Below are 17,960 nucleotides of genomic sequence, written 5' to 3'. Positions count from 1 at the left end.
AATCCTGCAGCGGGGAAGAGTGAGCAAGTGGAGTCCCATACGGTGCCACCTGGTCAAGTGATAAGTGGATCATCAAGTGATAAGCCGGGGGAGCCGATTGGCATGAATTCCACGACTCCCATTGAAGCCTTGGAGGAAGACCATGCTTCAGTACCACTGCCTGTCAGCGATGATGAGAGGAGCGACTTGTCTCCCGGTGATGTTGGGGGCGATGCTTCCGTTACTTGCCCCATGGAGGTTGCTTCATCATCTTGGGCGGATGCTGTGGCTCTGCCTGATGACGTTCCTGGTGGTAGCAGCGGACCGATGAAAAGGCCTGCTCCTGTGGATGGTGAGAAGTCATCCATCGCTGGCAAAAAGCAGGGGTCCACCGTACTGGACTCCTCCGACGCTGGTGTTCTGGCTAGTGGTCTTGTGCCGCTGGCTGGTTTCAAGAAGCCAGGAAAGATACTGTCATCCAAGGCCATCCGCAAGGGTGGTTTATCTGGAGGTGAAAAGGACACGTAAGATGCTCCCTCAGAATGGCAAGTGTCACAACACTGCACGCTGCCACACTTAATGTGAGAGGTCTGAAAAACAGAAGACGACAGTACTAGCTTTTGCGCCTACTTAAACGGATGGACGTGAGCATTGCGGCCATTCAGGAGACAAAACTCTGCGGAGATGAGGGCATATCGGCTGCATTAGAGCCTTTTTTAGAGCAGTATAATGTTTGTATTAGCCACTCCCCAGTCTGGGGGATCCTTCGTCTTCATTAGCAAGAGAATAGGGTCTTCCTGTTTCTCATGTAGCACCGATACTTCAGGGCGTTTTATTTGTTGTGACCTTGTCATTGCGGGTGTCGAGTGGCGTGTCATTTGCCTCTTCGCACCCGTGAACTGTCGTGAGCGTACATCGTTTTTTCTGTCACTTAGGGATTTTCTATGCACGCAAAGAAAAGTCCTCCTCATGGGGTACTTCAAGTCTGCATGTAGTGTGCTAGGCCTAGGATCGTTCTAGGCCTAGCGTGCAATATGACCGCAGCGCAGCCACCCTGGCTGATCTGGTGCACGAGCATGGTCTTATTGATGTTGGAGAAAGGAAAGAGAGTTATGTGCACTTCACTCACTTTCAGTGTACCTTGAATGCACGCCTGGATCGAATTTACATTTCTGCAGAAGTTTCTGGGAATTCCGACTATAATATGCGCCCTATTTTTTTCACAAACCACAGTATGGTATCTGTTTACTTCGGTAGCTCCAAGCCGCGTGGTGTGCTGCCTCAGTGTGATCTATGAAAGCCCAATGCCTTTTTGCTGCCGATGAAATCTTTTGCAGAAGTATTTTGGAGAGTTTGCACAGCACGTTTTCAATAGCTGACCTTTCATTATATCAACAATGACATCTCTTTAATCAAGAAATGAGAAACTCGGCTATAGAAGAGTCAGCTCGTCTTGCGTTTCTAAAACGCTTTTATGTTCGTGAACTTTCCCGTACATTGGGGGACCTTCATGAACTGGAGGCAGTAATGCCTGGATCAAGTATAGATAAAATTGGCGTAAAGGACAATTGCAGCAATATGTTACAGAAAAATACCACGGTGCTTTCATTCGGCCCAGAACACGACGGTTTTTTGACAGTTATCCCAATCGCCGTTCGCTGTGTGATGAGCGCCAATGAGCTTTTGCAAAGCAGATGATTGAGATTAAATATAATCGTACTAGCCATACCGAATCAGCTGACATTTCCAGTGCATTACATGCTAATTACAACAGGTTATTCGGTGGGTCCAATGTCGTGGGTCAAGAGCTTGGCTTTCATTTTCTCATTGGTGCACTTCCAAGGCTTGCGGATGATGAGTGTGCTGGTGTTTCCGGCCCTATTACACTGGAAGAGGTTAAGATTGCCATTTCTTCGCTTAAGACAAGCAAGACCCCTGCAGCGGATGGACTGAGCGGGGAATTTTATCAGAAGTTTTCTTATATCCTTGCTCCAGTCTTCTTGGACATATTCATAGCCGCATACCATCAAGGTGTTTTGCTTTTACTTAGGGCACACAGTGTTAATACTCAAAACTGCGGATAAGCACAAGCTGAGATCTGTAGAGGGCTCTCAGCCAATCTCCCTCTGCAATGTTGACTATAAAATATTTGCAAAAGTTTTATCTAACCGTCTTAAACGGGTAATTTCTAGTTTGGTTGGGTCTCACCAAACGTGTGGCATTCGGAACAGAAGTATTCAAACGAATATACATATTGCTCGTTCTATATTGGAATGCGTGTCTGATTCGGTTGCACAGGTGGGCCTTATCCAAATTGACCTTGCAAAAGCATTTGATCGGGTGTCTCACGATTTTTATTCGCACTTATGGAAGCGGCTAATGGGGGGGGATGTGCTGTATCGAGGCATTGAGCTTTGCTACAAGAATTGTACTACACAACTTGTCGTCAATCGCGTTCTCTCGAAGCTAGTTCAGGTGAGGTCGTCTGTTAGACAGGGCTGTCCTCTATCGCCTCTATTGTTTGCAGTGTACATAGAGCCTCTTTGCTTTAGCATACAACAGATCAAGGGTACGTGGTTTTTCATTAGCGTCATGTAAAGTTCTTACGTATGCTGATGACATCGACTTTTTTTGTGCTGACAAGCGTAGTGTTCACGAAGCCTTTATATTGACTAAGGAGTTTTGTGACGTTTCTGGAGCTGCCATGAACATCGAGAAAAGTAAGGGGTTTTTGTTTGTCCAGTAGGGAACCAAACCTTCCAAATTTGCGGGTATTAATTGGGACAACACGCCGCTTGAGTACCTTGGCGTGCCCTTGCACCAAATTAGTAACTCAGGGCAACACTGGTCTTCAGCACTCACGCATGTCAAGCGCACCTCGCAGGCATGGATGGGGCGAGAACTTTCTGTATTTGCCCGTGCGCAAGTCTTCAATGTGTTCTTGGTAGCAAACCTTGTTTATGTGCTTCAGGTACTGCACTGTGCGCGAGCGAAAGTCCAGGCTCTACACAGAGCATTTGCTATCTTCGTGTGGGGATCTGAATGGGAGCCAAGGCGCAAGGATAATTTGTTTCTTCCTTTAGGGTCTGGTGGTGTTGGGTTAGTGCATTTGTTTGTTCACCAACTTGTGTCTGGGTTTTTCTTCTACCAGTTGGCGGAGCATCCACTTTTACGTACTATACTTCAAGAGCGCATAAGATACCATTTACCTTTTCTCCTTTTTTCTACGGGTAAGGTGAACAAGAAGCCGCCATGGGGTTTTCTAAAGGAAGTAGAGGATACTTTTCATTTCCTTACTGCGCGGTTTTCTCTGGAGTACCTGTTTAGTCTTTCAAGGAAGGTTATGACGAAAACTTTAATTCATAATCTATCCCCCGTGCCTCTTTATCGCCAGCCATACTTACGGTACCATAAGAATAATGTTTTAGACCGTGTCAAACGTATGTGCGTGCCGCCAAATGCCAAAACGTTTTTCTTTAAGCTTCATTCGCAAACGCTTCCAGTTAAAACATGGCTGCGCGAAAAAGGAATGTTGATCCCTTGGTCAGACAATTGCCGCTTGTGCAACCAACCAGAGACTATTGACCATTGTTTTGTGCTGTGCCGGGACACGGTGTTTTTCTGGGACGTTTTGCAACGGACACTAAAAAAGGACATTGACCTCACCCCCTACACCATTCGCTTCTTGCCATTTGAGGACGCTAATCGGGTGCCATACGACGTTTTTGTTCTCCTAGGATTATTTAGCTTGTGGAACCCCCTACGCCGACCAAGTGCATTTTTCGGGAACAGGCGGCGTTGGTACGGAGCGTTTATGCAGCGCAGAGTGATCCACCGGAGTGCCTGCATCTTTTTGATGCGTGCGTTTGCTTGCCTGAGTTTTGAAATGGTGCCGACCTTTATTAGACTGACGTGCTTGCCCTTTGCTGTCTGTTAGTGTTTATATTGTGTGTTAATTATCTTGTCTGAGTTTTTTCTAAAATTTTCATGCATTAAAGAAAAAAAAACTGTAGCGCAGTTGACTAATGCCTCGAGCCCGCTCAATCAAAGCCGCTGGTTCAAATCCCGCAGGGTGTTGCTTTTTCTTTTTTTGCCTTTTGAGTGGCATGGTTTGGGAGTCGTATTCGCGAATTCAAAACAAACGTTTTTGGTGGAACTGTGGGACTGCCATATCAAACGTCAATGCATGGTTCAAGTCATAGGTACGATTCGTTGATCTTTGAACTTTTACTTCGTACGTAAAAAAGGCAATTGTACTTTCAGAGGACGAAATACTAATGTGTGTATTTTGTAAAAATTGCTATGTGTTAATATAGCGTCTAGATAATTTCCTCTCATCCACTTAAAGAAGCCATGTAGACAACGCACAAGCTTGACTCATTCGAAATTTTGCCTGGTTAGAATCAGACACCACATTAACATAACCTTCGCTCAAAAAAGCAATCTAATTTGGAAAAAAAAGAGAATGGTCATGCGACCCACTAGCTCATTTCTCGCAACAGAACCTATGATGTCATATGTGCCAGCTCTGCGTTTGGCTGGGGCCGCAAAAGCACGCGAAAATTAGGCAGGGCTTATAAACTTACTGAAGGAGCTTTTTGCGTTTAAATGTAATGCATATTAATCTTACAGCAGTAAGAATGGTGGAGTCAACAATGGAAGTTAAGAAAATACACGTAAACATTCAAATACAAATGCGCACTGCTGCTGGTACTGGGCGCACTATTGTTTTTTGAGCTGCACAGCAGCCCGCCCCTTTGGAGTTATCTTACACGACACTGGCCAATTGGCGCGAGCGACGTAGTCTTACGTGACCCTGTTTGTCGAGCATACCCCAGGTTTCACGAACTGGTTACTTTCTACCGTAAGAAAAACAAGCCAGTAGCAACTACGGTAAAAAGCGAAGCAACGGCGGGCAACGGTCCACGCGCCTAACTATAGTGGCGCCATCTGGGAGGACTGACGGTAAGCAAGTCTGCATAGCCTAAAGACACAGTGAAGCGTCATACCTCAGCATTGGCCCCGAAATGGCACACGATCGTTCACAGGATTAGAACTGGATCGGCAAGAACCCCACACTTTCGCGCCACAAGATTCGTCAGCCTAGATGACCCCGACTGTTCGCGGTGCTCAGCCAATAATGACTGTCTTCGTTTTGCCGACTGTCGCGAACAAGCCTTCAAAACCGTAGGATTGGCAATCCCACCGCGCCTTAATGAATGGCTTTATCCAGGCAGTTCCAATCAGAGCGAAGAACGGCGCCTGCTCGTCGCTCTACGAAATTTCGTCGAGGACTCTGGTCTTCACCTTTTCCTTTAATTCCAGGCCCAATTGGATGTACCATTGGATGTATCCTACTTTTTCCCCAACTACCATTACCTAATCCCTCTCCCCTAGACACCAAAATTCGCCAAAGCGTAACATGGCGACTTTGTATCCCTTTTACATAAAATAAATGCGTGTTACCACCACCACCACTGGAAGTTCTTTTGAATACCCGCCCTCATGACTTCATGGCAGACGTCACGAAAACGCCCGATTTGGCGGGAGAATAAAAATGTAAACCTAAATTGATTAATTTCTATGTAAATACGGCATCGCTTGCTGCCGGAGAAGCGCTGGGGCACTTTAAAACAAAAAAAATCTTTCGAATAAAACACACTTTTGTTTTGTCTGCTTGTCCCCTTTAAACAAGACACAAGGTAGGCTTTTGGGGGTGGGGGGGAGGTGGCAGGGGGAATATATGGCCGCGGCCGGCAACCAAACCCTGCACGTATCGAAACTGGCCGCCCTGAGCACGTAAAAAAATGAACGAATAGCCTTTATAGAGATAGAATGGGCTGCTGGCCATCAGGAGTAAAAGCGAGAGTGGAATAATTGTTTTGTGCAATTATATACGCCGTCAAACAAAGAGGCAGGAGCTCACGGCACCTCAACTGAGACTTCTCTTCCGAGACCGCTCGTAATATCTGTTACGGTGTAATTGCCTAGAAGTTGATAAACACAGAGTCGCGTAGGAGTTTCCCGGAAAGGAAGGGGGGAGGGAGGGGAAAATGGAATTCACGACATACTCCAGACAAAGCACCTGTACCGTACCGCGCAACGCTCCCGGTACTTTTTGTTACGGTTATAAATGTTTAGAACCGGTCGGAACAACGGAATGAGATACTGCAATCGGTATTTTATACTGCCGTATGGCCCGCCCCATTCCTTCCATCAGCTTTTCCAGCCGTGACCGGAGTGCAGGATTCAGAATCAAATTGATAAAAAAATGGCCCAAACGGAACGCAGAACGCGAGGCGGCCCCGTCCAGAGCGACGCTGCGGCGCAGGGGGCCTGATGAGGTGTCGACACCTCCTGTCAGACAGTTTTGGGCCCCTTTCCTCCACCTACCCCTTCCCAAAAACCTCATAGGCTAGCATAGCTGCGGCGCAGAATATGGCAGTAGCAGACGACGCTGGAACCGGATGTTCTTCATACGTCACCGAGAAGCAAAGCACCATGGACAGTCACGCTCGCGCGGTGCGAGGACGTGGACGAAACGAAGGAGAATCGCGGTGTGGGCGAAAATGCGATGTTTTGATTTGCAATAATTCGACTAATAGTCAACGCTTTAACGAAATGCTTCAAGGAGGTGATTACTTGGGAATAGGTTTAGCTGAAAATGTGAACACCCATGTATCGGCAAAAGCTCTTTCAGTGCCCCTTTAAGTTACACTCCGCTTCAAGTGGAATTCAGTTAAATTTTCCTGTGTAGCATAGCAGTTCCCATCTGTTGGGAATTTCTGCAACCCCACGCCTCTCGTAGGAACCCACGTTATTTATTAAAAAACTGTGACTGATGAGTATGTATCCATTGGTGTAATTACTATAGGGGCCCCCCAGGCGTCGCCGGGTACTACCGCTAGTCTTCCTATCTTTCTTCAAGACTGCTATATACTATGTCTCCTGTACTGATTGGTCTATGAATGCTTCCGTTAGTGCGGCGATGCCTAATAAGTAAAACGCTTTTATGTTGTCTTTAAATGCAGAATAAAATGCTTTTATATACTCCCCGAATTTTTTATTACTTGCTTGATGCCGTGGATGTGATGCGCTGTTCAATATCGTTTCCTCAATGCAACCGCTTCCTTCGATCGGTTGTTCGAAACCAAAGTGTTTTACTTATTCGGTTAACTCCTACCTTCGTAAACAACGTGTATACAACAAAGAGTGGGGTAACTGGTCTGTACCTCTTACGCACCTGAGATAGATCCCCGGTGGGGTGCATTAAAATTTGGTAGGCATTTTTTCTCGGTGAGTGCTACCTTTGTCCTGAGGCTTCTGAGATAAACAATTGCTAGCATTCCTAGTACCATAACACATTCACCTTTAGTACATGCGGGGTTTTTCAGTCGTCTCCACCTGCTTTCCCTCTCTTCATTTCTTAGGGTTGATTTTCAAACTCGTATTTGGTTACTGTAGAGCCTCGCAAACAAAGCTCGCTTCGATACAGAAAGAAGTAGACCGATATTGGCTAGCGTACAAATCTGTATACAAGCTTTTTTCTACGTTCATAATAACATCCTTTGTGTTCGTTCTGTTACAATTTCTATCTCTGAATACATACATTCTACCTCAGGGAATATCACCCTTCTTCGTGGTCATTAAGCCGCAGGGCTGTTTATAAATGCGAAGGTTGAATATGTTTGATCGAACGAGACAAGTGACCGTCGTCGTCAACAGGAATCGTACCAGAAATGGCCGCCGCTGGCGCGAAGCGTTCCATAGCGCAAGGCATTGGAAAACAAACGTCCCGACGTATGGATTATTAACACGCCGTCACCACCAACGTCGCACGCAGTTGAAAACACGATGTCGACCTCGTGAGGCCTCGTGAGTGTAACAGGTGCACGCCAGCCACGGGCCGCTCGAATTGTGAAAAGGCTGTCCCGTGAGGTGAGGCCAGTTGGCCTGTCAATGTAATTCGCGCCAAAAGACGAAGAACAAAAAGCGATGAAAGAGACGCGAACAAAGTATAGCGGGAAAGAAGGCGGATAATCGCTAGACTTTCGCTTTCAAAGCACGTAAGCAGGCATAAGCGTACAAGACATATTTTGATTTTAACATTTGCGAGGTTTTAACGGATGTCACCGCTTTTGGTTTTGCTAATCTACTTTCACATCTCCGCCATTTCGGCATGCTCTTTACTCTTGAGCCCTTGAGAATCTTACCTGTCGCAATATGTTGCATTGTTTTCTGAGATAATTTACCCGCTTTTCTTCTTGATTCCGGTCCTCCTACTACTGATGTTCATGTGAGTACTTACGTTGTCACTAAGTAGGTCTGTGCTCTCTTCGTCCTCCCCAGCGGAGACTCCGAATCGGTCCTGAGGTGTTATATTAAACTTCCGCGCTCTGCGCCTCACTGAATGCGCATTACGTTTCTTTCTTCAAACGCTTTCGTCCTTTCTATCATGAAATCTCGCCTGATCGTATTCATCACCATCTCTTTATCACGGACTCTACGTGGCCTGGGAACCATAACCAAGCAGGGCTTCTTTTCTCGGTTCCCTCGTTAGTACAGAGTAGGAGCCGTTATTAACGCCTTAAAAAAAGTACGGAGAGCACTAAAGATTTCCCTTATTATGTGAGAATGCCTGAACATAAATTCTTCATAAGTTTCGTCATCGTCGACGACGTAAGTTACGTCATCTAAATTACGTGCTATATTGATGAGTTTAGTGTCACTGAGCTTTGTGCTTCTGACTAAAGTGTTGTTGAAAGCTGCAGGATACCGGGAACACTCACGACGACAAGGAGGCCATATTTATACCTCTTCATGATCATCCTTATCCCTTAATCCTTTTTACTTGACGTATTTTGCGAATTGTTTCTGTTACTTTGACTAAGAACCTTGACCAATCATTCTTGTAGGTCTTTCTTTAGGCTTGACTTTCGGTAAATATCACGTATATGCGAAGCAACGTCGAGCTATTATTACATCAAGCTATGTGTGCCAATGAGGCTTTTATTTCGCCTTAACTTGAGGTGACCTTAACGTGGATCCTGACGATGAGCCAAGTAACGGCAAACTTAGTGTACGTCAAGCTGTGGTCAACGGTTAACGACATTAGACATCAAACCGTGACGTTAGGGTTAACAACGTGCCGTCGCATACCAGCGTTCTCTCGTCCCCCTGCTGCGCTTACAGTAATTTTGTTATATCTCGACTATTTCACCATAACCCCTTTTACTTCAAACGCATGATGCGTCCAATTAGTGGGAAGGTCAGGCTGAGACCTTTGTGTGCAACCAACACGACGCGTAGCAGCCTATTGGGACGTTCAGCTTGCGCGTACCCGTTTTCTTACGCAAGGGGAATGGGTATGAAAGGTTCGTGGCCTCACTTGCGGGTTACACGCACCTAGCGACAGCGAGTATTTTGCCAAATAAGGAATGTAATGCGCAAGTAATGTTTTTCCAGTTTTGTAACTTCTGTAATCCTTCAATTTTTCATACAATGAAGGCTTCTCTAAAAGCACCGCTAAGTTGCCCTCGCTCTACTGAGAGTTGCCGTGTCAAACACTGAATGGTTTAATATCCTGTGTGGGCCTGTCCGGGTAAAGGTATTCTTGGCACCCTACGTTTTATGACTGACCCGAGCAAAATAGCGGTGTCTTGATCAAGTGCTCCGGAGTTCGTGGGGACTGAGGGCCGTGAACTCAGTCTCTTGTTTATAGGAGCGTCCGGGGCGAATATCACGCGGGGTGAACAGATCCTGCGCTAATGAGGAAGCGCAGTTTTTGTTGTACGGGAACTTCCTACTATTGTTAGCCAGTTTAGCGTAGCGCCGCTAGTATTACGGAATGTTGTTTTCTACCGGACCAGGCAGCGCTGTAAATTAACTAAGAATGTGACATTGACCTTCGGTATTCCAAAGGGCTCCATTAAAAGGGCAACTCAAATTGCGGAATAATTTAGCTCAATAGCACAAAAAAAGGAAGTACTCGAGCCTGCACTGTTGTGAGGCAAAGCTATCAATAAAGAGAGTATGAAGATAGCTCAAAATTTTGCTGCAATTATAGAGTCCTAATTAGTGCTTATAGATAGTGTTATTGGATGTTCAGCATAGATAGCTGTGTGGATTACGTCGAGGCTTTTGGTAAAGCTGACGATGGATAGTGTTATTGCTACCTTTACTATAGGCTGGATTTTGAAACTTGGCCTCGCCTGAACCTGCACTGATGTGGCGCAGCATACATGGCATGCTACCGTCTCGATGAGCCTCCCTGCTCGCCTAATGGCATGTAATCGATAATGTAACTGCGGCGCCATTTTCTGTAATTACCAACCCCGATTTCCAGCGTCTTCGTGAGAAATTGCAAGTCGGCGGAAATTTAGCCAGATGTGGTCTAATCTATATAAAAATTTAGAACGTAAATTATTTATTGTATTTATTAATTTCAACATTTTACCAATTCTACTCGGTGGGGCAGACATGTCAAATACTAGTTAGAAAACGCGGATTTAAATAGGTTACATCCTTTTTTGTACAGAAAAAGCATAAATTAAAAATAAAACATCACAGGTGTCAAATTAATTCCCAGCAATTTAATCATAATAGAGGAACAACTCTAAGCACATTCGGTGGACCAAAAAGAACACCGGAATAGAAAATTGCGGTAATACTGAACAGTAGTGCTCACATAAAAAGAAATGAAGACAATTTTAGCAATGAGTGCTAAGCACAGGAGTGAGTTATTGATGATGCAAAAAGCTGGACAGAAAAACTTGCAGAGACATCTACGCTTGTAGCCTAAGATGTAATGCGCGATAGCGATACTTTGACACCCACGTAGCCTGTTCGTACGCAGTTGCTGCATTGCCGATATATCTTCACAATTACGAAAGGTCATTGGAAACAAAAAGGCTAGCAAAAAGGGTTTTTAATCGCCGTGTCCCAGGAGAGACAAAAGCTTTCTGCGCCTCTGTGGCTTAAAATGTGAGCGTGAAGGGTTGCGGATGCGAAGTGTTGATCAGTCTGAGCGAAGGGGAGTCAGTGTCAGGTTATCAAAATAGTTATTCTGTGATGTGTAGGGCGGGCTGAACAGTTTTGCTTTTTTCAGAGAGAGAGAGAGAGAGAGAGAGAGAGAGAGAGAGAGAGAGAGAGAGAGAGAGAGAGAGAGAGAGAGAGAGAGAGAGAGAGAGAGAGAGAGAATTGAAGGCCTTTGTTCAGGCAGAAATAGTAGTGGATTAGAAAAATTGGGTAAAGAGACGGCAGGGAGCTCAAAGGTGGCGCCTGAGTCTACGAAACCAGATACAGCATCTCCTACCTTTGCCCTCTCAATCAGCTCGCGCTGAACTCGGGGTAACGAGCTGGCCAAATCTGCTTCCCATCTCTCGAAGAAGTGGAATACAATATGTTTGAGTTGTTCTGCCCTGGCCATGCTCTGCGACGTGGCTAGGTTGCGTGGAAGAGAGTGGATGTTTCCCCTATTTTAGCAGAGTTTTATGTTAATGTCTAATGTTCACACCAAACACCTTACGCACATGGATTTTAGGATACTTGTGTTGGTTTTCGTCCACAGGGTTTGTGATTGTTCGGCATTAAGACCTTTGTAGCAAGGGTAATAATTGTGTTCCTAGGCATGTGATGAGGATTCGCTCCTAACGTTTTTGAGGAGGGCAGTGTGGTAGTCGTAGTCACAAGGAACACGGTATGTGAGTTCATGTGTCCTCTTGCATAGTTTGTCGTTCTCTTCCAGACCATTGGATCAGGGTGTCCGGCTTACGTTGTTAACTTTCCGGATTATGGATGGGAACATCTTACCGAAGCGCGTAGGTATTCTGCCTCCAGTAACCTGTATAATGTCCTTTTAGCGTCTGTAATGATGCTACGCTCCTGTTTGATACTTCCGCTATTCGGATTGCCAAGAGGATGTCTCCAACTTCCACTTCTTTGTTCCTGTATGTTGGAGGGTCATGGAGTCACAAAGGTTGCCACAGTGGTCAACTACGACAATTCAGACCTCGAGCTTTTGTACATCCCGGAGTCGGTGCATACTGTGCTATCATGATGTTGGAACTTCCCCGAATGAACTTGATCCTGCCATATCGCGTCTGCTTTGTAAGATTGGATGCGAATTTTTGGTAGAGAAGAGTTTTATGTGGGGTCGCTGGATCGGTGCCATGTCTATCATGGAGTGCAGTAGTGTCTTTTCCAGGGGGAGGGGGGGGGGGGAGGCGGGGGTGCCTAGGCTGTCTTTTCTTCTGTGTTGGGGTGCCTATTTCTTTTGAAAGGGCGTGTGACGGCCCACTGCGATTTTGGTTTTTCATCCGCTTTCTTGTTGATAAAAGAGCTGTTTCTTCGATTTTTTGAAATGTGTTAGGAAAACACAAGTGGGGGACATCTTCACCGTCATTATCACCAACTTCCCATTTAGGACGACTGCAGCGTAAAGTCCTCTCTCATTGACCGTCGCTCGCTGTTGTCCTGCGCTTCCCGAGACCATTCTTTGCTCCGAATATTATTTCATCCCTCCAACCACCAAATGGCCGTCCATCTACACCCGTCTATGCATGTTCAGTCTGTTACACTGTTGGTGCGCCCTTTGTTAATTCGTCTCACGGTCAAAATTGCGAGATTCAGGACTGCCTTATATGCGGTGCTAATGATGGTGTTCCTTTCACTTTCTTTGGGCCGCGATGGCTCAGTGTCTAAGGCGTTGTGCTGCTGAGCACGAGGTGGCGGGTTCGATTCCCGGCCGCGGCGCCGCTTTTGTGATATAGGCGAAAAGCAAAAACGCCTGTGTGTGCGAGATTTAGGCGCACGTTGAAGATCCCCAGGTGGTCAAAATTAATCCGGAGCCCTCCAACGGCGCGCATCATAGCCGGCGTTGCGTCGGCGCTTTACACCCAATGAATCAAATTTTTGGTACGGCTGTGCAATATCCTGGTCATGATCAGTGGTTGCATTAATCTTATCGTTTCTTTTCTCTTTTTCTTGCTCTTGTTTAGGTTGAACGTTTTGTTTGAGGGCAATTGGTTGACGGTTATCTGTTTTTGGTGATTCTGAGTTTGGAACTACCGCTTGTCTCTCGAGCCCCGCCGAGCATTCTTAAGTGGCTGTCCTCTGGGAGGATATTCGTACTTATTTTATGGTGATTTCTAGCTTGGCCGCGTGGCGCCATCTGTCGGTTACCAAACCGAGCTTGCAGCGGAGACACAACCGTGGGAATATTTAAGAGTATTTTGAAAGCTTATGTGATTAGACGATATATAGTTGGCTTTGCGTTAGCTATTTTCGGCTTATAACCTATGCCTTCATTGATTTCTGAGAGCCTGGCGTTAATCCTTTGTCCCCTGTTTTAGTTAAGTCGCCCACTATTGGTGCGGCTTAAGTGCTGGTGTAGAAAACACCGCGGTGCCTCAGTGGGTAAGGCGTTGCGCTGGTGAGGCCAAGAGCGACGGTTAGATCCCCGTCCGTGGCGGTCATTTTCCGGATGGAAGCAGAAAACAAAAACGCCTGTGTTTCGAGATCTCGGCGCATGATAAAGATCCCAAGGTGGTCTAAATTCTTCCGGAGACTTCCACGTTGACGCGCCTCGTAGCCCACGTGTAGCTTCGGGACTTGAACTACTGGAAATTTATATTTTTCATCGTCTGATGAAGCACGCTTTGGTGTGATGACGTAAGTTGCGGGAGTGGCTGGAGACCGAATATGCCGGGCATGCTACCACCGACTGGGCATAGAAAAACCTTCACCACGCAGGCCTGGCACCAAGTGAAACCGCGCGTCCTTTTCTTTCGTATCGGACGTTGTATCATCGTCCTCCTTTCCAACCTTCTGTTGCCGTAGCGCCACATTACAGATTAAGCGGAGCCCTCGAATCTTCGGCTCCCTGTGTAGTAGCTTGCGGCTGGCAGCCGTGACGTATTTCCGTGGACGCCTGATGAGCACAGCTGATAGCGGACGGCTAGAAGCCACAGGGGGAATCGAAGAATTAGCCTAATAACGCTATCGCACATGGGCATTGAAGTTTCCACTTCACCAGATATTTCGATTCGCGCTGTTAGTTCAGCTTAACCTAGGTTTTGGTGAACTTGTGTCCCGTACGCGACTTTCAACACGTGCCAGGAATTGTTTTATGAATGCACTGCTAGTAATCGGTGAATGCATACTGTTCTGTTTTCTTGTAGCTAACAGAAAAAAATGCTTAATTAGGGCAGTCAGCGCTATTATTATACTCTTTATATGTTAAAGTATGACTATTCCGAGTTTGTTTCGTTTGTATGGTAGTGAGTTACTTTCAAGCATGAGGATTTAGATTTTCTTGGAGTTGCTGCATGAACTTTAGGCGCGCTAGTTTTGTACGATTCTGTAGGGTGGAGATCTAGGCGCTCCTCGGCAGTTGCGTAGGTGAAGTAGTCATATTGCACCGATTATCGAACCCACTTATAACAAACTCGATCACAATGCTGCATTTGTTCGTTATAAGTGTAATGAGCGTTTTCTGCGCCCGAAAACGCGGCATGGAAAAGGCGGGCGCACTGGCGCGGCCGCGTACATCGCCTGGCCGGCGCGGCGATAAAGGCGCGCTGGCTATGATTGCCGCTCGCCCGCTGGAATGGAGCTACTGGCCCAAACAGAACTAAGACAAGCGGGAAATAGCTCATACCATGTGCATAAATGTCCTATGAATTGTCATTGGTGCCGTTGCGCTTCCTGGTTGACGGGTCAGCGTTGATCTTGAGCTCAGGATCGTCGCTCTGTCTTAAAAAATTGCAGAGATTTTGGACAAATCGTACTTCTTAACCCGGTTGCAGTTTTTGCTCGCTGCATAAGATCATTCAAATGTCCGAAGAGAACAGCCGATGACACTTCAGTGCCACCCGACTCGCTTCGGCTTAATGGCATGCGTTTCAGGTTGCTTTTATTTCCCACTTTTTTCTCAGCCGCACTGGAGGGGAAAGCGCGAGCGAGCATGAATGGGGACCGACGGTATTCATTTTCATGCGTAGCTACTTTTGTGGCCCTCCGTTCCGCCGATTTGTCCTCCCGCAGACAGACTGGAAGGGAGAAAAACATGTTCCTCACAGGTGTTCGCACAGTGCCAACGCCAACTTTCTGCAAGTTCACCTTAGTCTCCCGTATTTTCTTCACCCGGTTTCCGTCCTGTGCTCCCTCCGTCTGCCTGCAGACCAGGGAAGAGGGGGGGGGCAAACATGGAATCCACGACGACCTTGTCCTTTTAAAGCAAAGCTTTAGTGTCCTCACTGATGCCCTTCTATGCCACTTCGCCCTGCAGGAAAGCCAACTTTCGCCTACGATGATGATGAATGATCGTGGGGCAAATGGAAGAATAAACTCTTCCCGTGGCCGGAGTAGTACCTGGGTCCCTCGTGTTATGAAGTCGTCGTCAATCCGATTGCCCCATTTTGCCATGTTCGAAGTGGTTTGGAAAGCTCAGGCTGCTGTAAGACTGCTAGCCACAAGACGTTACGCATAACCTCGCATTTTGAGGTTGGGGTTTACCACTCGAAAAAATTAGCAGTGGCTTAGATCGGCTATGCCAGGATATACGTAGCGTGAGCTAGGGTTCAGCTTGTTATTCTTAGGTTTCCTGGTTGTCTAGGATTAGCTAATTATCATGCTTACTGCTGCTAAAACGATTTCCAATCCAATCCAATCCAGTCCAGTCCAGTCCAGTCCAGTCCAGTCCAGTCCAGTCCAGTCCAGTCACTGCTCCTCGCGCATGCGCAGCACGGCTCTCCAGGAGCCACGCGAAACGGCTATCCAGTGGCTCCGGCGCAACGTCAGACTTGGCTACTGCGCAACGGAGGCGCACAGCTGGGCACGCGCCGGAGCCAGTGCGTGTGACGCGGCTATGACGTCACTCCTCTCGAATGTGCAGACCGGCGAATGTGCAGACCCAATTCTCTTCACACCCGTATTCCAATTGGATTGGATTTAATCCAATCCAATTAGATTCAATTGAGGCCAGTCCCAATAGCAATCCCAATCCCAATCCAATCCAATCCAATCTAATGCTCCTCGCGCTTGCTCAGCACTGCCCATCAAGGTCCACACGAAACTGCCCAACCTCGGCCAGTGTAGCTTACGCTACAAAATTTCTCATTGAATTCCAAGCAGCAAGTACCGACCGTACACCCCAAACCCAAACGTTAGGCCTACGCAATGCACCCCCAAGGGTTGCGTTGGGTATTCTAGAAAAGTGGTGCTTACCTCCCAAGTAGCAGATATATCTCGCAGAGTGGGTTTGGCCAACCAAAAAATCCATCACGAGAAAGCTTCGCTTTCAACCATCGTCGTCGTTAGACGGAGGGGTGCATTATTTTTTTTTTAATTTTGTTTCCTTCTGGTTTTCTTTTCCTGGCTGAAACCAGTTCTCTTAAAAGAGACAGTTCATTTGACGCTTCGCTATCGCGGAAAGCCAATCAAGTGGGAACTACGAACGCCAGGTGCGGTCGGGCGATGGTCGATCGTTTACTGTACCAGAGTTCGACCTTTGCGCCAATATATGTGAAACAAAATCCCCTAGCTTCAATTCATGTTGTGACGGCAATGGCGCGTTCTTTAGTTGTAGCCGAGCGTTCGTTATAACTGCGGCCGTTATAAGCAGGCTCGACTTAAATTTACAGCCTTTGTCAAAATTCTCAAGGCCAATCCTAAGCCTTCTAGAGCACAAAGAATTCAAAGAATAAGCTTCGACCTTTAAATGTGGCAAAACTATTTTATGACAGTAAGAAAGAAAGGTGTTTTATCTAGCTTTCTGGCGTAAAACGTTTGGGCCTTGCTCGGGCCGTAGTGGTATACATAGAATTTCCTGCAGCCTGCGCACTTTCGGCTTGGCCTAGAAAATTTGGCAAAGATTGTACCTTAATGTCTTTGTAAACCCTCTAGTTTATTTAGGTATAACGTTGTATATGGGAACCAGATGATATCAGAGTGTTTAAGTGAAGATCTCACGAAAGCATTGTAGTGTAATTATTTTGCTTCTTTATGTCCTGATCTAAGGCGGCTTATGAGGAAAACATCCTCCTAGTGTAGCCGATGCAATAGGCATAATGACACCATTTTACCTGAATTCTTACGTGTAGATCCCCCGAGGGTAGCTGTGCAAATGAATGCGGTTTATACGACGGGTATTCATACCATAAACGTGTTCATACTAATTCTTGTTCCTTGTTGTCAGAGAGCGCATTTTCCGCCATCTAGGGGCATTTGACAGTCATATTGCTCCTGTAGTAAAGACAGTTTAGTGCAGATTTGAATATCATATGGTCTTCTATGTTGTTAATTTCCCTGTAAGTTACGCAATCGTCGACAAATAACCAGATGTTAGCTGTAATAGTTGAAGGTGGGTAATATGCCGAAAGAAATAAAATTGAGGCTAAGACGCACCCCTGTCGAATTTGTCACCATATTCATGTCACAAATTATCGCGTACAGAATCTACTATTATTGTTGAAATTCTTGGTATGATTATACAGCATCTAATATTTTATGAATAGCATAATACAGACGCTCTTTTTGAGGCATTTTGCTGTTCTACTCCCCCCGAGAACCTCCGAGAAGTTTCTCGAACAGAACGTCTATGGATCATCGCTCGGCCGCCGGCGTGAACCGGAGACGCAGTGAATTCACGTACGTCAGCGCGCAAAGTCAATAAAAAATATAAACAGCCACACCTTCGTGACCATGAGAAGCTGCGTAGTGTTACCAGCATCGAACCGCGCCGAACCTTCCAGAAGGGGAATATCCCCGCGGACGGCGGCGTCAACTTTATGTGTTGTTTTTTTCGCGTTAGCGCGGGCACTCGTGCCGAGACGAACAGTTGCGTTGGAATGTCGAGTGGCGTTGGAATGTCGTGATATAACGACGACCTCTGCCCGGGTGTGTATCGTCATCGGTGACCAGCGTCACGGAAGATTCCAACGTGCCCCCGGCTCTTGAATCACCGTGATCGTCATCGGATG

General features: G+C 46.5%; 1 protein-coding gene across 1 annotated transcript in view; it reads left to right on the top strand.

Moving 5' to 3' along the window:
- Window positions 1-617: 617 nt before the first annotated feature.
- LOC144159348 (uncharacterized) overlaps window positions 618-17,960 on the top strand; it is a 39,890-nt gene continuing 22,547 nt past the window's right edge. Inside the window, exons 1-2 of the mRNA XM_077690769.1 lie at window positions 618-623; window positions 2,726-3,752. Of these exons, the coding sequence (XP_077546895.1) occupies window positions 618-623; window positions 2,726-3,752 (1,033 nt within the window). The remainder of the gene's footprint in view (window positions 624-2,725; window positions 3,753-17,960) is intronic.

The sequence above is a fragment of the Haemaphysalis longicornis genome, unplaced genomic scaffold (genome assembly GCF_048455015.1).
Source record: "Haemaphysalis longicornis isolate Haplotype H1 unplaced genomic scaffold, Haemaphysalis longicornis Haplotype H1 scaffold_1, whole genome shotgun sequence".
Taxonomy (NCBI): Eukaryota; Metazoa; Arthropoda; class Arachnida; order Ixodida; family Ixodidae; genus Haemaphysalis; species Haemaphysalis longicornis.
Note: the sequence above shows the minus strand (reverse complement) of the source record. Positions and strands in the feature narration are given on the sequence as shown.